General features: G+C 42.0%; 1 protein-coding gene across 1 annotated transcript in view; it reads left to right on the plus strand.

Annotated features, from left to right (window-relative positions):
* The first annotated feature begins 4,157 nt into the window (after positions 1-4,157).
* LOC142295067 (ADP-dependent glucokinase-like) overlaps positions 4,158-25,095 on the plus strand; it is a 33,161-nt gene continuing 12,223 nt past the window's right edge. The window contains exons 1-3 of the mRNA XM_075338140.1: positions 4,158-4,661; positions 19,616-19,775; positions 20,533-20,723. Of these exons, the coding sequence (XP_075194255.1) occupies positions 4,478-4,661; positions 19,616-19,775; positions 20,533-20,723 (535 nt within the window). The 5' untranslated portion in view covers positions 4,158-4,477. The remainder of the gene's footprint in view (positions 4,662-19,615; positions 19,776-20,532; positions 20,724-25,095) is intronic.

Raw genomic sequence — 25,095 nt, forward strand, 5'->3', positions numbered from 1 at the left:
TTTGGTGAGTAGGATTGCTCATTTAAGACCCCTTATATTCCGGGGTAAGACCCTATTGCGCTTCTCTTTCCACAGATTTTCTTATCAGTATCAGATGATTCAAAGCTAACATATGCGTAGAGCAAAAGGTATAATACTTATAAAGGTTGCCATACACATTAGACTAACATCGGCCGAACCTGCTGATGACTATGGGTTCAGCCAACAGTGTATGAGGACCTCCCGACTCTTCCCTGATGTGATGTTCTGGAAAATATGGATGCGATTTCAGACTGACGATCCTTTTGTTCGTGGCTAAATAATAAATTATTATATGCAATGGCGCAATGTGACACTGTGATCCCAGTGGCACATGACATGAGACGCTCCGTAGCCATAGCATAAAGTGGTAGCCCAGAGATTTTAGGCCAGGGAAGGATCTGCTATTTGTCTGCAGATATTTATGCAGTGAATAGTTATTAATCTGACAGTAGATGATGAACAATAATCTTCACACTGACTCTGAAGAAAATATGAAAGAAAAACTGTATTTAAAGTGAAGAAATCTTGTCCGGGGCTGTGTGTGATAGGGCAGAGGCTCGCTGTGTTGCTGTGGGAAGTGCAGATACTCGCTTACACATTCCATTCATGTAATCTCAAAGTAAATGCCACGTGTATTGTGCTGCAGCCAGATGAAAAGTGCTGATCTCACCTCCTCCGGCAATGTGTGTATCATACACGTGTATATCAGCGCCCTGCCCTGCCTAAGAAGGAGACAATAACATTAATGTGGGGTGGACAATAAAGTCAGCTACATCTGACTGCCATGGACTAATCAAAGTAAAAATTGTCCTGTCATATGCAGCTTGCATTGCTAGTCACTACCTGGTATGCTCAAAACTACTTTCCTGAGATTGGTGGTCAGTTCACAGGATGTCTACACATCACAAAAAGATAAAGGCTAGCGATTAGCTGCAGAAGAGGACACCGGGCCACCCGCTTCTTCTGCAGCTAATAGCTACTATCAGCTGTTGTCCACTCCTGTTTTGACCACGCGCGCTCCCGCGGTCACAGCGAGAGCTAAAGAAGCAAGGGCGCATGCGCTGCCCTCTCAGCCGCAAGACTAGAATAACAGGATGTTCACATAGATGGCGCTGAACATAAGCGCCATGCGCAGGCGCCAACTCTGACGCCATCTTATTGACGAAAAAGATGAATAGTATAACATTAGCATAGAGAACAGAGAGAGGGAGGAACAACAGGCAGGGGGCGGGAATCCATATGAATACCCACCCAGAGATTATCTGCTCTATTGCAATTGTCACTCAAGAAGCTGACAATTTTTTAAAGTTTACTTTCTTGCATTTGAAAGCCTAAACATCCGAGCTGACCACTAACGGTATGTAGAGAATCAGCCTGATAGCGCCAGTATAGCACTGGCTTTACCTTATATACGTAAATCCTGGTGATTGGTTCCCTTTAAGGCCATGATCACACATTCAGGATGTGGTGAGTATTTTACCTCAGTATTTGTAAGCTAAAATCAGGAGTGGGACAATCAGACGAGAAGTATAGTACAAACACATGCACCACTTCTGCATTTTAAACCCACTCCTGGCTTTCGTTACAAATACAAAAGTAAAATACTGACCACATACTGATTGTGTGATCATGGCCTAAAGGGGGCTTTACATGCAGCGACATCGCTAACGAGGCCGGATGTGCGTCACGAATTCCGTGACCCCAACGACATCTCGTGCTCTCACACAAGCATATGAATCAGACGAGTGCATATGAATCGGACGAGTGCAATGTGAGAAAATATCGCATTGCACTAGGACCAATTATAGTAAATGAGGGAGAGCAGATGGTGAGTTTTTTTCTCAGGCAGATTCTGGATGAGAAAAAAGTCGCAGCATACTATGAGTGTATGCCGAAATTGTGCGAGACTTGCCAATACAACTCAGTGGGTGCAAGAAAAAAACAGACGCCACACGGACCATCCTAGCAATATCTGTTGTTTACGGATATACGGATATATTACCATTCTGTAGCATACTGTAAATGGTACTGTAAATGAATAATAGTTGCTGAGAATAAACGGATTGCATACGGACAGCACACAGATGATAAGTGAGAAAACAAATTGTCCTTTTTTTTTGGATGAAAATGGGACTGATATTTTATACGCTGGTCTGACCCCAGTCTAAACCACAGTTAACATCCACGTTTGACATTATTGTAGTGAGGAGAGCCCACTCAATTGATGGGGTGTGTCTCCGGAAGCACGAGCTGGGCACAATGTACAGGCACTACAATGTACTGGGCACTTCAAGGGCTTATTTGCTCTTTTTTTATTCTGCAACATTCACTGTGTTTGACTTCATGTTTTTTTCCTAGAAACAAAATCATCACTATACCCGTATATAAATTTCCAGAGTGGTTTAGTTTTTAAGTGTGGCCCTTTGAGGGTCTTTCTGCTGTTCTGGCACTTAGGAGCTCTACAAATGGAGACTGCAAACTATTGTAGGAAATCTGTTCTCCAAAGTTCCGTCTCAAAACCTACCGTGTGGCCAAAAAGTACCGTACAGTCACATGTTGGGCATTGCCACATTCAGGAGGAATAGTGTAACACATTATGTGGCCATTTTACCTATTACCCTTGTGAAAATTGGAAACAACATTCTAGTGGGAAATATGTAATTATTTTTTCTTCACCGCCCAATAGGAAAAAATGTTGTGACAAATGTGGTGGTATGACATTCAGTGACACACCTGTGGTGGTATGACATTCAGTGACACACCTGTGGTGGTATGACATTCAGTGACACACCTGTGATGTCAATATGCTCACTGACCTTATGGAGGGGGTCTTCTTTTCTGGTATGTCGGGGTCTCTGCCAATGTGACATAGCATTCACAATCCATTCCAACTAAATCTGAAGTCCAATATGGCGCTCCTTCCCTTCTGAGCCTTGCACTGTGCCTCATAAGTAGTTTTTGCCTATATGTGCATTATTGGGGAACTCAGGAGAAATTGTGTAACAAATTATATGGTCCATTTTCTCCTATTACCTATTTTGAAAATTAAACTTTGGGGCTAAGGCAACAATGTAATGGAAAAATTGTAATTTTTTTTATTTTCACAGCCCAATGTTCTACATTTCTGTGAATCACCTGAGGGTTAAAATTGCTCACTGCACCCCTAGATGAATTCCTTGGGAGGTGTAATATCCAGAATGGGAGGGTTTCTTTTGGGGGGGGGGAAGGGGGGGGTGGTGTTCAGCTGTTTTGTCATGTCAGGAAATGTTTAAATATGACATGGCGCCTGCAATCTATTAGAGCCAAAATAGAGTTCCAAAATCCAAATGGCGCTCCTTCCCTTCCGAGCCCTGCCGTGCACTCAAACGGTAGTTTTCCACCACATATGGGGTATCAGTGGACTCAGGTGAAATTGAAAATAAATGTATGGTTAATTTTTTTTACCCTTGTGAAAATGTAAAATGTGGGGCTAAAGTAACATATTTATGGTAAAAGGTCAAATTTTCATTTTTGCCACTGGTCAGAATTGAAAAAAATTGGCCTGGTCGGGAACGTGAAAACAGGATCGGGGATGAAGAGGTTAAAATGTTGTCAATTTAAGTGTGGAACATTCACTTATAGCCTATAAGTTATAGGGTAATACCCCAATAAAATATGTGTGAACTCAGCCCAAGTCTGTCACCAACTCCCATTGTAAGGAATAGCCCCCCACCAGCCATCTGCGAAAATGTATTTCTTTGGATAGAGTATTACAATTGTGAGCGTTATGAAGTTGGGGGGATGTATGGCTGCCGGCTTTTGTAGGCATCTGGTCTGGACAGTCACACTATATAGACCACAGTAGTGACCATCAAACAAGACTGTAAACACAATCAGAAAATACACTCTAGTGTTCTCTGATATCAGCCACTTGGCAGTGCTTGACTGCAACGCTCTCTAATGGCAAAGTGCAGAGCAACGGCATGTCTGCATATTATCTCCATTCCTAAAACGCCAAGAGGTGCTGCAGCAGCTGCGTATAAGGAAGGATGAATGTGGCGACTAACGTTGTCTTCCTGCTCCCATTAGGCTGCTCCTCCTCCTCCACATGCTGTAGAGGCAGGAGGACGGCACCGAGCCTCCTCAGCCCTGCCCCTCCCTGCCGGGTGTATCCGGGTGTCGCTTCCGTGTATCCTGGCGACCCCTCCTACCTCAGAGGAAGAGGCCCGGGCGGGGAGGAGGTGACTGGAGGAAAGGTGCCTGGGCGCCGCTCTGCAGGGATGCACCGTGCTAATAGGGGGCTTCTGTGCGAATAATGCGCGCTGTATCCGGCAGGAGGCGCTGTCATGTTCCCTGTACCTACAATTACACAGCAGCATCTGAAAGTTAGTGCTGTGCAGCAGAGTAGTGTGCACCACTGACAGGAGGAGCAGTACGAGGAGGAGTATATGTGCTGACTCAGCTCTGAGGACCCCTCATGGCTGCCCCCAAGCTCCTCTGTGTCCCCCTCCTGTCACTGCTTGCCCTGCTGCTTGCTTACTGGTTTCGCCATGTGGAGAGGGATGTGCTGCATGACCGGCTGGACACGGTGCTCACATCCCTGCTCCGGGCCGAACAGAAAGTTGGTTTGGACGTGAAGCGACCTCCTCGTATAGCGATTGGTGAGTATAATGGTGTATATATTGGTGTAGGGTATATACAGTATATTGATGGGGACATATATAAGGTATATCTATTGATGGGGACATATATAAGGTATATCTATTGATGGGGACATATATAAGGTATATCTATTGATGGGGACATATATAAGGTATATCTATTGATGGGGACATATATAAGGTATATCTATTGATGGGGACATATATAAGGTATATCTATTGATGGGGACATATATAAGGTATATCTATTGATGGGGACATATATAAGGTATATCTATTGATGGGGACATATATAGGGTATACATTGCTGGGGACACACACACACATATATATATATATATATATAATGGTGTACATTACTGGGGACATATATATATAGGGGATGCATTGCTGGGGGCATATATATGGTATACATTGCTGGGGTATATATATATATATATATATATATATATATATATATATATATATATATGGTATACATTGCTGGGGGGATATATATATGGTATACATTGCTGGGGGGATATATATATGGTATACATTGCTGGGGGGATATATATATGGTATACATTGCTGGGGGGATATATATATGGTATACATTGCTGGGGGGATATATATATGGTATACATTGCTGGGGGGATATATATATGGTATACATTGCTGGGGGGATATATATATGGTATACATTGCTGGGGGGATATATATATGGTATACATTGCTGGGGGGATATATGGTATACATTGCTGGGGGGATATATATATGGTATACATTGCTGGGGGGATATATATATGGTATACATTGCTGGGGGGATATATATGGTATACATTGCTGGGGGGATATATATATGGTATACATTGCTGGGGGGATATATATATGGTATACATTGCTGGGGGGATATATATATGGTATACATTGCTGGGGGGATATATATATGGTATACATTGCTGGGGGGATATATATATGGTATACATTGCTGGGGGGATATATATATGGTATACATTGCTGGGGGGATATATATATGGTATACATTGCTGGGGGGATATATATATGGTATACATTGCTGGGGGGATATATATGGTATACATTGCTGGGGGGATATATATATGGTATACATTGCTGGGGGGATATATATATGGTATACATTGCTGGGGGGATATATATATGGTATACATTGCTGGGGGGATATATATATGGTATACATTGCTGGGGGGATATATATATGGTATACATTGCTGGGGGGATATATATATGGTATACATTGCTGGGGGGATATATATATATGGTATACATTGCTGGGGGGATATATATATATGGTATACATTGCTGGGGGGATATATATATATGGTATACATTGCTGGGGGGGATATATATATATGGTATACATTGCTGGGGGGATATATATATATGGTATACATTGCTGGGGGGATATATATATATGGTATACATTGCTGGGGGGATATATATATATGGTATACATTGCTGGGGGGATATATATATATGGTATACATTGCTGGGGGGATATATATATATGGTATACATTGCTGGGGGGATATATATATATGGTATACATTGCTGGGGGGGATATATATATATGGTATACATTGCTGGGGGGGATATATATATATGGTATACATTGCTGGGGGGGATATATATATATGGTATACATTGCTGGGGGGGATATATATATATGGTATACATTGCTGGGGGGATATATATATATGGTATACATTGCTGGGGGGATATATATATATGGTATACATTGCTGGGGGGATATATATATATGGTATACATTGCTGGGGGGATATATATATATGGTATACATTGCTGGGGGGATATATATATATGGTATACATTGCTGGGGGGATATATATATATATGGTATACATTGCTGGGGGGATATATATATATGGTATACATTGCTGGGGGGATATATATATATGGTATACATTGCTGGGGGGATATATATATATATGGTATACATTGCTGGGGGGATATATATATATGGTATACATTGCTGGGGGGATATATATATATGGTATACATTGCTGGGGGGATATATATATATGGTATACATTGCTGGGGGGATATATATATATGGTATACATTGCTGGGGGGATATATATATATGGTATACATTGCTGGGGGGATATATATATATGGTATACATTGCTGGGGGGATATATATATATGGTATACATTGCTGGGGGGATATATATATATGGTATACATTGCTGGGGGGATATATATATATGGTATACATTGCTGGGGGGATATATATATATGGTATACATTGCTGGGGGGATATATATATATGGTATACATTGCTGGGGGGATATATATATATGGTATACATTGCTGGGGGGATATATATATATGGTATACATTGCTGGGGGGATATATATATATGGTATACATTGCTGGGGGGATATATATATATGGTATACATTGCTGGGGGGATATATATATATGGTATACATTGCTGGGGGGATATATATATATGGTATACATTGCTGGGGGGATATATATATATGGTATACATTGCTGGGGGGATATATATATATGGTATACATTGCTGGGGGGATATATATATATGGTATACATTGCTGGGGGGATATATATATATGGTATACATTGCTGGGGGGATATATATATATGGTATACATTGCTGGGGGGATATATATATATGGTATACATTGCTGGGGGGATATATATATATGGTATACATTGCTGGGGGGATATATATATATGGTATACATTGCTGGGGGGATATATATATATGGTATACATTGCTGGGGGGATATATATATATGGTATACATTGCTGGGGGGATATATATATATGGTATACATTGCTGGGGGGATATATATATATGGTATACATTGCTGGGGGGATATATATATATGGTATACATTGCTGGGGGGATATATATATATGGTATACATTGCTGGGGGGATATATATATATGGTATACATTGCTGGGGGGATATATATATATGGTATACATTGCTGGGGGGATATATATATATGGTATACATTGCTGGGGGGATATATATATATGGTATACATTGCTGGGGGGATATATATATATGGTATACATTGCTGGGGGGATATATATATATGGTATACATTGCTGGGGGGATATATATATATGGTATACATTGCTGGGGGGATATATATATATGGTATACATTGCTGGGGGGATATATATATATGGTATACATTGCTGGGGGGATATATATATATGGTATACATTGCTGGGGGGATATATATATATGGTATACATTGCTGGGGGGATATATATATATGGTATACATTGCTGGGGGGATATATATATATGGTATACATTGCTGGGGGGATATATATATATGGTATACATTGCTGGGGGGATATATATATATGGTATACATTGCTGGGGGGATATATATATATGGTATACATTGCTGGGGGGATATATATATATGGTATACATTGCTGGGGGGATATATATATATGGTATACATTGCTGGGGGGATATATATATATGGTATACATTGCTGGGGGGATATATATATATGGTATACATTGCTGGGGGGATATATATATATGGTATACATTGCTGGGGGGATATATATATATGGTATACATTGCTGGGGGGATATATATATATATGGTATACATTGCTGGGGGGATATATATATATATGGTATACATTGCTGGGGGGATATATATATATGGTATACATTGCTGGGGGGATATATATATATGGTATACATTGCTGGGGGGATATATATATATATGGTATACATTGCTGGGGGGATATATATATATGGTATACATTGCTGGGGGGATATATATATATGGTATACATTGCTGGGGGGATATATATATATGGTATACATTGCTGGGGGGATATATATATATGGTATACATTGCTGGGGGGATATATATATATGGTATACATTGCTGGGGGGATATATATATATGGTATACATTGCTGGGGGGATATATATATAGGGTATACATTGCTTGGGGGGATATATATATAGGGTATACATTGCTGGGGGGATATATATATAGGGTATACATTGCTGGGGGGATATATATATAGGGTATACATTGCTGGGGGGATATATATATATGGTATACATTGCTGGGGGGATATATATATATGGTATACATTGCTGGGGGGATATATATATATATGGTATACATTGCTGGGGGGATATATATATATGGTATACATTGCTGGGGGGATATATATAGGGTATACATTGCTTGGGGGGATATATATAGGGTATACATTGCTTGGGGGGATATATATAGGGTATACATTGCTTGGGGGGATATATATATATGGTATACATTGCTGGGGGGATATATATATATATGGTATACATTGCTGGGGGGATATATATATGGTATACATTGCTGGGGGGATATATATAGGGTATACATTGCTTGGGGGGATATATATAGGGTATACATTGCTTGGGGGGATATATATAGGGTATACATTGCTTGGGGGGATATATATAGGGTATACATTGCTTGGGGGGATATATATAGGGTATACATTGCTTGGGGGGATATATATAGGGTATACATTGCTTGGGGGGATATATATATATATATATATATATATTAGTGTACATTGTTGGGGATATATAGGGTATATATTGTTGGGGACATATATAGGGTGTATATTGTTGGGGACATATATAGGGTGTATATTGTTGGGGACATATATAGGGTGTTTATTGTTGGGGTCATATATAGGGTGTATATTGTTGGGGACATATATGACAGCAGTGGGCAGTACTGGGGCTCTTACAAATTGTGTATCACCATCAGATTGTGGTACAAAGGCGAATGACGAATTCTTCTGTTTACTGCGGTAAATGTGACGTTTCTGGTCTGTGAATGGGACGCAGATGGACAATTGCTATTTATGTAGTTCTCCAATATGCCGGTTAGGCTTTGTTTGTGGAAGGTGATGATGAACGCAGATCAAAATCACAGAGAAATGAGTAGCCGTTGCCTGACATGGGCTTTTTTCAGATATAAGTTGGTTAAAGCCAGTTTTAAGGGGGCTTTACACGCTACGATATCGTTAATGTTTTATCGTCGGGTCACGTTGTTAGTGACGCACATCCGGCGTCATTAACGATATCGCAGCGTGTGACACTGACCAGCGACCTTAAGCGACCTCAAAATTGGTCAAAATCGTTCACCATGGAGAGGTCGTCCCAAAACCAAAAATTGTTAATGGTTGATTATCGATGTTGTTCCTCGTTCCTGCGGCAGCATTCATCGCTATGTGTGACACCGCAGGAGCGAGGAACGTCTCCTTACCTGCCACCGGCTGCAATGAGGAAGGAAGGAGGTGGGCGGGATGTTACGTCCCGCTCATCTCCGCCCCTCCGCTTTGATTGGCCGGCCGCTTAGTGACGTCGCGGTGACGTCGCTGTGACGCCGAACGTCCTTCCCCCTTGAAGGAGGGATTGTTCGGCAGTCACAGCGACGCCGCCGACCAGGTAAGTGCGTGTGATGCTGCCGTAGCGATAGTGTTCGCTGCGGCAGCGATCACACGATATCGCATCCACGGGGGCGGGTGCTTACACGCTCTATCGCTAGCAATTGCTAGCGATGTCGTAGCGTGTAAAGCCCGCTTTAGGCTCGAGCTGCTCGGCAACTTTGGCCACAAAACATGATGTCTGAGGCAGAGTTCAGACGGGGGCGTATGTATGGAGGGCAGTGTTGTAAGTATGCTGTGCGTTCATTTCCAGAGACCGATGTTTATTCCGGGTTTTTGTCCATATAACATCCATATAATACTCTTGTCTGAACCTGGCCTAAGGTAAGTCAAGACTGGCTGTAGACGACCAACTAAATCAGAGCAGTCAGAAGCTTAGGCTGCTTTCACACTTCCGTTGTTTTGCATAAGTCACAATCCGTCGCCTTGAGGAATTACGGTATCCTGCAAAATATTTTGCAGAAATCCTTTTTTTCCTCATAGACTTCTATTAGCGACGTTTTGTGACTGATGGTCCTGCGTTGCATCCGCCGCGTGACGGATCAGTCGTTTACTGAGTGACCGTCAAGCGGAAGCAACGTGTTTTTTGTGTGCGGCGGATCGGTTTTTTACTGTGAGCATGCGTTCAGTAAAAAACCATGATCTACTGTAAATTCAGTTCCAGCGGCAGGAACGATCGGCTGATCGTTCAGAAAAGGCGGCCGCCGGTAAAACAGTAAAAAAACAAAAACTGACCTTTTTTTGCAGCATCAGTCACATCAGTTGTGGCACTATCTGTAACGCATCCATTGCATCCGTCACACAACTGATTGTGACGGATGCAAAGCAACAGAAGTGTGAAAGCAGCCTTAGGCTGCTTTCACACTACGTCTTTTTAACATGCGTCCTGAACGTTTTTTTGCTGCAAAAGCGGATCCTGCTTTTACAGCAAAAAATGCATGCAAACGCATGTGTTACTTTGCAGGATCCTGTCACTGGATGTTTAGGGGCGGGCATTGGAGTCATGTGATCGGGAGTGAGGGGAACTAAACGTGCCAGACTGGGAGTCGGCATCTGACAGCTGCGAGGCTCGTAACCAAGGTAAACATCGGGTATACTTGCTTGGATACCCGATATTTACTTTGGTTACAAGCGTCTGCAGCTGCTAGGAGCCGGGCTCCCTGCACACGTTACCAACATAAACATCGGGTAACTAAGATAAGTGGTTACCCGATATTTACCTTGGTTACGAGTATCCGCAGCTCTCAGGTGGGAGAGACAGAGAGAGAGAGGGAGGAGAGAGAGGGGGAAAGAGACAGAGAGGGATGGAGGCGAGAGGGGGAGTGAGACAGAGGTAGGAGAGAGGCTGGTTTCTGGGCATGCTCAGTAGAGCAAGCAGGATCCTGCCTATCAGCACGCCAGCGTTCACATGCGTTTGCGTGCTGTTTAGTCAGGATCCAGCAATTTGCAGAAGTTGTACGCAGCTCAAAAACGCTACAAGTAGCGTTTTTGAAAGATGTTAAAAAACTGCAAGTTGCTGGATCCTCACTATAACGCACGCAAACGCAGGTGAACGCATGTTAACGCGAGTCCATTGCAAATGCATTGAAATGAAAACGCATTTGCACTGGATCCGTTTCTGCATTAAAAAAACGTTCAGGACGCATGTTAAAAAGACGTAGTGTGAAAGCAGCCTTACATTGTCGTGGAGTCATCTGGGGTCTTCATTCAAACTGCCAGCACTTATGTTATGGCGCGTGCCCGTTGGACAATTCTGGGGTGCAATATTGCCAAGCGATCTTTATGTTGTGCGATCAGTCTCCATGTAGTCTAAGACTGTATTCACATGTCTGTGATTCTTAGGCTGTGAACACACTGCGATTTTTTTTTTTTTTTTTTTTGTTTGTAACCAGTTGCATGTCTGCTGACCTATACTCATCAGCCTTAGAAGATCCGCACTCAGTCTAGATAACATGGACGCTGACCAAAAATTTTAGATATGTAAAACGGGCTTTAGTTCGACCACGTTGAATGATTCCGTTTCAAACCCACGCAAGATGGGATTCAGGCGCATGTACCGACAAGGCCATTGAATATAATGATGCAGATGAAGTCACATTGTGCGCTATCTTGCAGCGTTTTCGGCACTCACATATCCTGACATGTCCGTGTGCTGTCTGATTATTTTTTGGATTATTGGACAGCACATACACTCCTTGATTATCCTGCTTTGATTCTCAAAATCGGAACAAAATAGGACCTGCTCTGGGACTCATGGGTTTCATTCTTGGATCTATACTTTTAACAGATTTCCAAATAGATCAATTTTTCTCAATGCTCCCTATTAAAAAAATCAAGCATCACAAAGACTTGTCACATGGTTGTGTGAATTCCGTTTTAAGGCACATTTAGACATTCCTGCAAACCGGTTTGAGCATGGCCGGACCGCGGATCTTCTCATAGATGTATACATGGCTGTGACACTCGGGTCAGGAGACCTGCGGCCGTCTATGCACGGGTGTCAGTGCTCGGACTGATTTGCATGGATATCTGAATGAGCCCTTATGCTGCCAGTTTTGCAGGCAAATGTGAATTTCCACAGAAACTCTATCCCTAAGTTATAACAATGCCTCTTGTTGGTTAGATTGGACCTCATGCAATGTGCTAGCTATGAGGGCGGCTGCAGACGAGTTTATAAGAATCATCCGAGTTTTCTAGATGAAACTCGGGGCAATTTTGCATTCTGTTTTTATGCATATGCCATCTGTGTGTCTGTTTTTCATGTCCGTGTGACATCTGTGTGTGTGATCCGTTTTCATAAATCTATAATTCAGTTATATATTCAAAATATATGCGGAGGGAATTCCATAAATAAATACATAATCAACAGAAATAGGGGAATAAATACACCACGATGCATATGTGGAACGTGATGAGTTATACATAATAATTAGATCAAAACATTTCATGTTGGCTATAGGATACAAAGCAGTGTTGTAAAATTAGAGAACAGATATATTAGACCATATATGTTAGAAATACAACTGATTACTAGTATTAATATTGAAAATACATCTCTGGAGGTAAGCCAAGAAACTGTATAAAATATCATAACATTTCAAAAGATACTGTGAAATAAAGTACAACACATAGAACCAGGACCCCAGACCTCTGACGTACGTATCTCTTGAAAAAGCTATCAAGCGAAATGTGCGTCAGAGGTCTGGGGTCCCGGTTTTTGTGTTGTACTTTATTTTACAGTATGTCCTTTTGCTGATTTTATCTTTTTTAAATATTATTGTATTATATACACTTTCTTAGCTTACCTCCAGAGATATATTTTTAATATTGGTACTAGTAATCAGTCATATTTCTAACATATATGGTCTAATATATCGGTTATCTAATTTTACAACACTACTACGTATCCTGTACCACACTTATCTGATATGTTTTGATCTATTTATGTATAACTCTTCATGTTCCACATATGCACGCGTTGTAATTAGAGATGAGCTGACCCATGGACGTTCAGCTTCACCGAATCTGCACAGATTTGGAAAAAAAAAGTTCAGTTTGGGAACCGAACTTGACCCTGGACAACAAACCCCATACAAGTCGACGAGGAATCGAAATTATGTGCTGAAAAATGGCTGTAAAATGGTCATAAAGGGATAGCGGGCTGCAAAAGGAAGCAAAATGGAGGTAAAAGCAGGACAATTATACATCCCGTGTTACCAAAAGAGAACACTGCATTCAGACTGGTTTTTGGGCCCGCTCATTAAGCTTCATGGATTTTCACTGCTTTCCCCAACCCACTCTCTGTGCCAGCATCTGTGATTGGTTGCCTACTGCATTACACGCTCCCACCCCACCCTCTGTGTCAGCGTCTGTGATTGGTTACAGAACAGTTTGCTGTATGGTAGTGTAAAAATAAATAATTTAAACAAATGGCTTGGCTCTCACCCTATTTTTAATAACCAGCGTGGGTAAAACAGATGGATATTGGCTGCAACCCCCAGTGATCTGCTCTACCGTGGCAGGTTATCACAAATAGAGGCGATCCATATATCATAGCTGATATAAACCACATATACTGTATTATCCCGATTGCAACCTCACAAGGGCAATTGGGATGAGACAGGTAAAGCGCCTGACCTTGCGCATCTAATGGATGCGTTACTTCTGGGGCAGCTGCGGGCTAGTATTTTTAGGCTCTTCCCAGTCTGATAATGCCAGCTCCAAGCGATCCACTTTACCCATGCTGGTTATCAAAAAAATGCAGCTCATGTAATTTTTTTTTTTCTTTACAGTAGTGTGCGGGCCAATTATAGCCATGCTAATACTTAAAGGAGTTGTCCGACATTAGCTTAACATTTTTTGGGGAGTTTATCTGTGCTGTATTGTCATATAAAACACCCCTACATTTATTTTTTTTTTTGTTTTCTAACTTTTGTTCCTCTTAATTTTTCACTTTATTCTCTGCAGCACTTTGCTTACATGAAGCACAACCAAACATGACCTGTTTGACTGCCGAATTTCACAGTCATAGCTGACACCGCCCGACCTCACTGTCCAGCCCCGCCCTCTGCACACACATTCCCTGTCATTATATATATAGCCCCTAATGTAAGTCTATAGGATATATACACATATACTCACACACACATACACCTAGAGTTATACAATATATTATATATAATCCACCCTCATGCACTATCTTCTCTCCCTCTGCCCCCCCTAGCACTCCCCTGTCTTTCACCCATGCACTCTCTTCTCTGCCCCCCCACCCCGCTCTCTTTCTTTACTAAAATAAGTAAAATAACTCAGATAACCCCTTTAACATGACTGTGATGGGCCCGGAAGTGCACACAATGGAAAAAGCTTACTGCTTGGCTGTGCCACAAAAAAAAAATCTTCTTAAACTGTTCACAAAGGGTTTTTTTTTTTTAATTACAAAATTACAGAAAAGTAACATTTGCCACCGCAAACTTTGGGTTATAAACCGTATTGCCCTGTGCTGTAACACGACCTTGCTTGTACGATACGTCGCCATCAAGCTGTAACCCAATTTATAGAAAAGTACGACCGGTCATGGCTGTGATATGGCCGCTCGTTAAACAATTGCTTTGTTTTGCAGGGGAATAGCTGTTTCACTTGCAAAAACGTATAGCCAATCTAGAAGGCCTCACAGCTTTGTGGATGAGACATTCCCCCCCCCCCCCTTCCCCTGACCCATCTGCTCCATTTGGCATTTCTTTAGGGACATTCACAAAAATGTCAGGATAGACATGACCGGCTGCCAAGTAAGGGGACTTATAGCTGCCACGCCCCTCTAAGAAATATTCAAATTGTCTCTCCAGTAAAGGAGACAAACTCTAGCACAGCGCCACCTATTGGAAGTAGCGATCCTAAAAGTCAAATGTGAATTTTTAACAATCCTTTGCAATATGACTCAGGATATATAAGCCAGATCAGAATGTCTGATCTGGCTCATGAGAAAGCTATGTGGGGACCACGAGTCATATTGCAAAGGATTGTTAAAAATCCACTTGTGACTTTTAGGATCGCTACTTCCAATAGGTGGCGCTGTGCTAGAGTTTGTCTCCTTTACTGGAGAGACAATTTGAATATTTCTTAGAGGGGCATGGCAGCTATAAGTCCCCTTACTTGGCAGCCAGACTGGCTTGCAAAGTCTCCTTAAGGAGAATAGTGTTCCCCCGTGGTCCCCACATAGCTTTCTCATGAGCCAGATCAGACACCCCCATACTTTACACTGACGAGGGGCAAGCACCCTGAAACACCGTGTCTGCAAACTGGGATTCTGATCTGGCTTATATATCCTGAGTCATATTGCAAAGGATTGTTAAAAATCCACTTGTGACTTTTAGGATCGCTACTTCCAATAGGTAGCTAGCTAGCGCTGTGCTAGAGTTTGTCTCCTTTACTGGAGAGACAATTAGGATAGACATGGACACATCATAGGAACACTTGATCTTATAAATGACTTGAGCAATTCCCTTATGACTGAGCTTTGCTGCTCCTGTGCACAGAAGCCTGCATACCAATGTCGTAAATCAAATGACCAACATAACAAGGGAGAGTTCAAATGTCCAAATATCTGGACCCCGGCGGTGGGAGGAGGAATTCCTCAAGACAAACATTCCTGTAGAGGAACGTTCCAATGTTAAATTATTTCTTTTTCTCCTGTTCTTTAAACATTTATACTTCACCAACTGTTTAGATTGGTTTTCCATTTTTTTTTGTTTGTTTTGTTATGGCATGTTGTGTGAAGGACCAAGAGCTGCGCCTCTTTATTGTTTATGTTGCTATGTATGTCAGGATGCTAGATGTTTCATAGCTTCATTGCTGCTTAATGCCCCATTATATCATTGAAGTGACACCTCTTTCTTGTGATACCACCTTACACATTAGTTGATCACTAGTGAAGTTAGGCTGACTATATGGCACCTTTAGGAACTCTGCGCCTCCAAATGCTTACACAATAGTATCTAGATAACACTGCCTGCCTGGTCCTTCCCATGGGTCTTATCAAGTGACAACAGAAACTCACACCTGCAGCTTTTCTCAAGGCACGGTAGGATCTCATGTGGTTTCACGCAGTCGCCATTATTACGGTATATGACTTACAGTGCAGTCACAGAGCTTGAAAATCAGAAAACCTTATTGTATAGGGACCGATAGTTCATTGTCACTGAGTATCGGTACACCATATCATCAGCTCTTACATATTGAGCTTGGTGTGTTTTTCAGTATCACTTAATTTCCATATGAAGTCCTAGTACTTCCATAATTACAGGTTATAGGGACTATTATGTACTTTCTAAAGAGACTGTATGATCCAACGTCGGCACAGCCGCTGAGCTCAGGGATTAGCTACAGTGGTGATGGGTACTGTCACCCTGACATTACAGCAGCAACCGAAGCACAGAGACTGGCGCATCTGCGGACTGCTGTCTTTGGATCCATGAAGGGTATTTATTTTATTTTACAGTCCGGGCTCTACTTTCCCTAAAGTAGTTAAACTCTTTAAGGACCCCGTAAATATTAGACTAAAGTCGGCAAAACTCACTAATATCTGTAGGATCGGCCAACAGTCTAATGTGTATGGGGGCATCCCAACTCTCCATTGACGGATGATGTTGGGGAATAGAAGGAGCTGTCACTTCGGATTTCCAAAGACTGATCCGGTTTTTCTATGTGAGCTAGGCTGCTGATAGAGGAGTCTGTCAGCGGGTCTCATAGAAAACAGGAGCGTTCCTGTATATGGCGTTGACATGAGAAATGGGGTTATTCCCATTTCAAAAATTTGTGACATATCCACAGGTAATGCCATTCGCTGTCAGTGGAGAGGTGGGTACACATGCTTGGAGATTTTCTGAACTTTCATGCAAATGAATGGATGGAAATGTGACTGAGCCCAAGTTTCAGTAATGCAGCCTGTGGGACCCTGATCCACCAGACACCTGGTGTGTGTATGCTATAAAATGTCTGAGATTGAGCAACCCTTTTAAATAAAAGCAGAAACATCGTAATTGCCTACTTTCGAAATAATGTGCACCTCTGTCTATGGGTTGTGTCTGGAATTGCAGCTCACCTCTGTTAACGTACAGTACAGACCAAAAGTATGGACACACCTCATTCAAAGAGTTTTCTTTATTTTCAGGACTCTGAAAATTGTAGATTCACATTCAAGGCATCAAAACTATGAATTAAAACATGTGGAATGAAATACTTAAAGTGTGAAACAACTGAAAATATGTCTTATATTCTAGGTTCTTCAAAGTAGCCACCTTTTGCTTTCATTACTACTTTGCACACTCTTGGAATTCTCTTGATGAGCTTCAAGAGGTAGTCACCGGAAATGGTTTTCCAACAGTCTTGAAGGAGTTCCCAGAGATGCTTAGCACTTGTTGGCCTTTTTGCCTTCACTCTGCAGTCCAGCTCACCCCAAACCATCTTGATTGGGTTCAGGTCTGGTGACTGTGGAGGCCAGGTCATCTGGCGTAGCACCCCATCACTCTCCTTCTTAGTCAAATATCCCTTACACAGCCTGGAGGTGTGTTTGGGGTCATTGTCCTGTTGAAAAATAAATGATGGTCCAACTAAACGCAAACCGGATGGAATAGCACGCCGCTGCAAGATGCTGTGGTAGGCATGCTGATTCTGTATGCCTTCAATTTTGAATAAATCACCAACAGTGTCGCCAGCAAAGCACCCCCACACCATCACACCTCCTCCTCCATGCTTCACGGTGGGAACCAGCCATGTAGAGTCCATCCGTTCACCTTTTCTACAAAGGCGCGGTGGTTGGATCCAAAGATCTCAAATTTGGACTCCTCAGACCAAAGCACGGATTTCCACTGGTCTAATGTCCATTCCTTGTGTTCTTTAGCCCAAACAAGTCTCTTTTGCTTGTTGCCTGTCCTTAGCAGTGGTTTCGGTTTCCTAGCAGCTATTTTACCATGAAGGCCTGCTGCACAAAGTCTCCTCTTGACAGTTGTTCTAGAGATGTGTGTCCAAACTTTTGGTCGGTACTGTACTTGGGCGCTGAGACGCAATACAGTTGGGTATTTGTAGTATGTTTTTGTAGGAAAGTAGCTAAGATTCTCTAATTCTATTTACCTATTTAATGTTGTCATTTAGCGGCCACATAAGTGATATTAGGTGAAGAATGCAGATTTATCAAACCTACATATAACCGTGAGGTTAGCAAATTACCTTCCGGGTCCTGCAACAATGGATGGCATTAATCATGGAAGTCAAGAAGACCAATCTACACAGATGGTTAGGGTATAACCCCATCGCATCGCTCTCTGATCTGATTCAGCCAGTTATGGGGTATGGGGTCGTTCAGTAGTCTTTGTGCTGCATGGGGTTCCTAGGGCCACACTGTGATCACTACTGGTAGAGCTGTACTAAGAAACCATTCTGGGCATGAAAATGCATATACATGCAAATGCTGAGGTTGTACGAGGCCAGTTGGATCTATGTAAACAAGTGACTGCAGAACTCGTTCTCTGTTGCTTGAAGATCCAGTCAGTCAGGGCTTTGTTGCTTTAGGCATTTGTTTCCACCCATTTGAGCAGAATCTGTGTACTCAGCCTCATCTGCTATAATTATCCAGTCTTACATGTTTACAAGCCAATTAGTAGTAGAATTAATAGCATAAAGGATGACTCGTCACAGACTTTCCTCTATAGCGGCACAGTCCATTTTATCTGTTGTAGCCCCACAATATTTAGATATGCAGATTGCACAATACTGTTTTGCTTCAGTAAAATGAGTTTATAGTTCATGTACATTCACAACAGGTAACTTATCCAGATGATTTCCAGAATGACATGTCTGCAGTCTGCCATTCCCTAAATGTTTACTTGTTCCCAATAAATCACTTTCTATTCCTTTTAGAAATATTTGTAAACTAATTTTATGTTCTGCGCAGGTTTTGGAGGATGCCTCGATATCATAGTAGATGGAGTGGCGTTAATGCAGGAGGCGTCAATAGAGCCGAGCTACAACCCAGTCCACCATAACTTTATCGAGACAGAGACCCAGCTGGCTGAGAGCTTTGCCTACTTCTTTCCTCCAGGCGCTGCTTCAGAGTAAGCATATATTCTCATTATTTTATGAATAACAATGTAAATAAAGTGAAATAAAACTGTACAGCCTGTGGTCCAGCTGGATCAATTGACGACAGACGGAATGGGTCCATCATCACAACCCATCACCAGGAACATGCGGTGCATGTACAGTGTATCCAGATGTACTGGCCTCCACATTTATTTATTCTTTTGCACACTACATATGCTGTGGATATTGCTGCTTGTGGCGGCTTGTGATGATGCAACCAATTGTTGGGACGTCAATGAAGCCAGGAGGAGCACAACCTGCACGACACTTGAGAGACCTACCTGAACCCCTATGACTTCTGGCAGGTCAGTAGAATATAGTGCGCACCATTTTCAAAACACTTATTCAATATTCTGTTGCATCGGCCAGAATATAGAATGACATAATTATCAACCAGTTACTGTCCTGGATAACAGGTTTGGGTTTCTCAATTGACCTAACAGGTTCCCATTAAGTTTTCTAACACATGAATGGTCGTGCACCTGTATTGCACTGTGACGTCAGGCATTGCTGGCTATCAACTGGCGTTGCCCTGCAAAGCTGCAGCTGACTGCTGTCAGGAGAATTTAGTGTTTAATTCTGGCCATTTCAATAAATGCTCAGCTGTGTAATAATCATATGCAGTTTTCCAAACAGGAAGATCCCAATATAGGACTCTGTTCATGAGAAAACTCATTTTTAAAACCAGAATTCTGTGTTTTTTGTTTTTTTATCTCTTGCTCTGAACAGACGATACGTTTCCAACGACACCTTATTCGTGAAACTTGTAGATGCATCAAAAAAGCTTTCAGAGATGAGGTCGGCACTAGGTGGGAACGCTCCAGTTATGGCCAATCGCTTAGCTGCTGAAGGATGTGATGTTCTTCTTGGCGGCCGTATGAGCACAGAAGAAATGAGTGTGTTGTCTGAGCGTATCACAAGTAAGATTCCCTATAATTATTCATTGTGTTAGCAGCAGAAGACAACTCCCAACGATTATTGTTAAGAATAGAATATTTAGTCTGTATATCTTGAATCTATCTAGGTAGTTGGAGTCTATGCTGACAATCACTCTCTTCTGACTACACCATACACAGGAATGCACAGTTAAGCACTTTTGTGGTGTTCTCTATGATGCATTTGACAGCGACTTGCGTCCGACAGAACGAAGGGCTCTGTTATTGTAATTCAGCAGGGAAGATTATTTTTTTCCTCTATCTTTGGTTTCCCAAGAGTCAACAGGTCTCCATGTACATTAGACTATAAGGTTTGTCCAACGTTAATCTAAAACAGGGGTGTCAATCTCATTTTAACTAAGGGCCATATCAGCATTGCAGTTGCCTTCCAGGGTTACGTCTAATTGTAAGGGTTCATGCAGATAGATCTCCATGCAACACAGTACGAGCATGGACTGCAATGCAGAAACTAGCCAGGTGCTATAAGAGAGCTGTCCCAAGGTAGTAGGGCTGAATGAGAGCTACCTGTCCCTGGGTAGAAGGGCTATACGAGAACTGTCCCTGGGTAGAATGGTTATATGAGAACTAACCCTGGGTTGTAGGGCTGCACAACTGCTGTACCCGGGTAGAAGGGCTATACAAAGCTGTCCCTGTGTATTAGGGCTATAAGAGAGCTGTCCCTCTGTAGTAGGGTGATAAGACAGCTGTCCCTGGGTAGCGGGGCTAGGGGCGCTGTCCCTGGGTAGCAGGGCAAGGGGCACTGTCCCGGACCTCAGATCCAAAATAGACTGCACCTTATGCATCTTCCCTTCAGATATTTGTAGACCTCTATTAAGTCTCCTCTCAGCCTTCTCTTTTGCAAACTATACATTCTTAATTATTGTAGCCAGTCTTCATAGGACATGGTTTGCAGACCTTCTACCATCTTGGTTGCTCTTCTCTGCACTTGCTCCAATAAATTGATGTCTTTCTTAAATTAGAGTGCCCAGAGCTGTACACAGTATTCCAGGTGGGGTCTGACCAGGACAGAGAATAGAGGAATAATTACCACTCTTGATCTGGATTCAATGCTTGTCTTGATTAGGGCTGAGCAGATCCGGACTGTAAAAGTCCGGATCCGCGCGGCTGCAGGCTGAGGTACCAGCCCCCAGCTGGCTTTAGCTTGGCTGGGTATCAAAATTGCACGTAGGTTTTTTTGTGTTTTTTTTTTTTTTTAAATTATTTATTTAAATAATAAAAAAAAGCCGCTCTCGGTTTCTTGTAGGCCAGAGTCACACTTGCAAGGGACTCCCGTGAATCTGACATCAGCACAGCCGCGCACCCTTCTGACAGGAGCGTGCATGTGTTTCTAGGTACATGCACGCTCATGTTCAGAGAGCGGCAGGCTGTGCCGGGTGCTGTCATGCAGACTCGCAAGAGTCTGACATCGCATCACCGGGACAGCCGTGCACACTTCTGACAAGAACGTGCATGTGTTTCTGAAACACATGCACGTTCACCATACTGACCCGCAGACACTTGCACTGCTGTCCCTGCCCACCGACTGTTCTGCCGCCTGTGATTGGTTACAGTCAGCTGACACTTCCACTCAGGATGGGGGCGCGTCTAACTGCAACCAATCACACCGCTTTTGACTTTCTTCCAGTTTGATGTGTAGCCATTTAGTATTACTCGTTGTGACCAATCATTAAGCCAGTTGTGAATCCATCTAACTGATTTTTTGTCGTTTCCATACTTGATCATTTTTTCAATGAGGATGTCATGTGATACTTTATCGAATGCCTTACTGGAGTCAAGTTATACTATAGCCACAGCGTTCCCCTGGTCCAGCCATTCAGTGACTTTGTTGTAGAAGAGAATCAGGTTGGTCTCAGAAGATTTATTGGTCATAAAGCCGTAATGACTCTGGTTAATTAATGGCTTCCCATCCAGGTACCTAAGTAAATGTTGACAATTTGCTTGAAGATTTTTCGTGCTATAGAGGTCAAGCTTAATGGCCTGTGATTCCCTGAATCCTCCTTTTTTTCCCTTTGTTGTAGATAGGAACCACAATTGCCCTTTTCCAATCTGGACGGACCTCTCCTGTTTCCCATGACTTATTGAAGATTATGGCAAGCGGTACTATTAATTCCTCAGCTATCTCTGTCAGGACTCTAGGGTGTAAATCATCTGGACCCTGGGACTTGGTTTCCTTTAACTTGGCTAAGTGTTCTAATATCAATTCTTTGCTTATTGACAACTTGGTCTCCTCCTGACCATCACTTCTATCATGATTATTGTTGATGCTTGCATTCGTTTTTTTTTGGGAGAAGACAGATACAAAATACGAATTTAGTAGCTCCACCTGCTGTTCCACCTTGTTGACTGTTTCACCTTTTGATTCTACAATCCCCCAATGGTCTAATTAACTGTTCTTTGCTTTTAACTTCCCCACAAAACCTTTTTACCTTACTCTTGGCATTTTTTTGCAAGCCTCAATTTGTGTTTCGCCTTAGCTCCTTTGATGCTTGTCTTGCAGAGTCTGCAAACTGCCATGTATTCTTCCCTAGGTATAATCCTCATCTTCCACTTATTGTATGTTTCTTTTTTCTTTTCAAGCAGGTGATTTTTTAATGTTTTGGTCATCCATCCTGGTTTCCCATTTTTCTTCTTTTTAGGAATTGTTGGTTCTTGTGCATTAAGGATTTCTTTATGGAATATTTCTCATTTTTCGTGCACAGGAATTCTACGAATCTTTGCCTTTAGGCCCTTGGAGTCTGCTCTGGTAAAGTCATGCCTTGAAGTCTGTGTCTTCTCAGGTGCTCCCCCTCTTGCAACCCGAAATTCAAGGATAATATGATTGCCGAGTCCCAGTGTCCCTGCTATGCTTAGTCCCTTAACCATATCCTCGTTGTTTGTTAGGACTAAATATGTTAAGGCTTTATAAATGATTGTTTTCTTGTTTTTTTTCTTTAATAAATGAAAGTTTGCTTAGAAAAAAACAACAACTTTTTTTTATTTTATATTTTAACTCTAGTGACTGATTTTTAATAATTTACAAACCTGGAAAAACGTCTGTTTCAATTCCACGTGCAGTTTTTTTTAGCCAAAGCCAGAAGTGACTCCAAGCTGGAAGGAGAAGAATCAGTTTGCTCTTTTTATTTCCCATCATTTATGAATCCATTTTTGCTTTTTGGGATTTAAACGGCATGTGTGATTCTGCCCATACTGTAGTTGTGAGTGATTTCCTAAGCAGGCAGTTGATGATAAAAATATTATAATTTTAGATGTTTGTTTAATATACATAATATGGGGAAAGATTACACATCAATGTTTCATATGAGAAGTTTTATTTAATCTTTGCAGCATGTGTGTTAAGCGTTTTTTCCCCACGGTTCATGATAACTTTTAGGAATACTGCAGGCTATTCATCTAGCTGTATACTTTTCACACTATCTGACTAGAATATACTATTCGTTTGTATAGTTGTGTTCTTTGCACAGGATCATAGGGCTGTAGATTGGATGGGGCACCGTATACAGTAGATAAATGCTGGCCAAAGGATTGCCCAAACCGGCTCTCCGGACTTCTCCATACAGACTCCTCTGGTGGTGGCCGATTTCTCTGAATTTCTCTGAGAACGAAAAGATTGATGGTCAAAAATCAGACAGGCTGGATCCCTCTTTCACCCATACACAATAGACTGTTGACACAGTCCGCTGATATCGGCAGGTTTGGCCAACGCTAGTCTTAAATGTGTGGACAGCTTAAAGAGGACCATTCACTAGAGTTTTTAATTTAAACTGATGACCGTCTCTATCTGGCACTGTGCTCCACTTATTCTGAGACCTTTTTTCCTTTCCTGTGTCTGTGCCTCAAAGTTTTGGACTTCCCTTGGTATTAGTGCCAATATACTAATTTTGCATTCTGCCAACTGGACGTATATCAAATAACTTCTCTGTGGACGTTTTCACTCCCTGCTGAAGTTCACAGCTGCTCCTCATTCTCAGCGTAACGTTCTCCTTTTGTATCATAGGAGAGCAACAATGCTTGAGAGCCGCAGTGTCGGCCTGTGTCACAGGTGATGCACTTTGTTGCTTTTCTCTCTCCTGTTTTCCGGCACTCCAGCTCTGCTGTTCTTCTGCGCTCCGCATTTTTTGTGGTCATATGGCACACATTTCGTCTCTGAAGAACACGCTAAGCCAGGCTGCAGATCTGACCTTTTCCGTGTGCATTTGCATTTTCCCTCTATGTTGCAGCCTTGTTTTTATTGGTCAGCCTCATAGATGAGAAAAATCAAATGCTCAAAGAAAGTTTTTGTGGCATACGCTCAATTTTTTTGAAGAGAAAATTTGCATACTGGGTGCTTTTTATTACC

The sequence above is a fragment of the Anomaloglossus baeobatrachus genome, chromosome 3 (genome assembly GCF_048569485.1).
Source record: "Anomaloglossus baeobatrachus isolate aAnoBae1 chromosome 3, aAnoBae1.hap1, whole genome shotgun sequence".
In the NCBI taxonomy this organism is placed as follows: Eukaryota; Metazoa; Chordata; class Amphibia; order Anura; family Aromobatidae; genus Anomaloglossus; species Anomaloglossus baeobatrachus.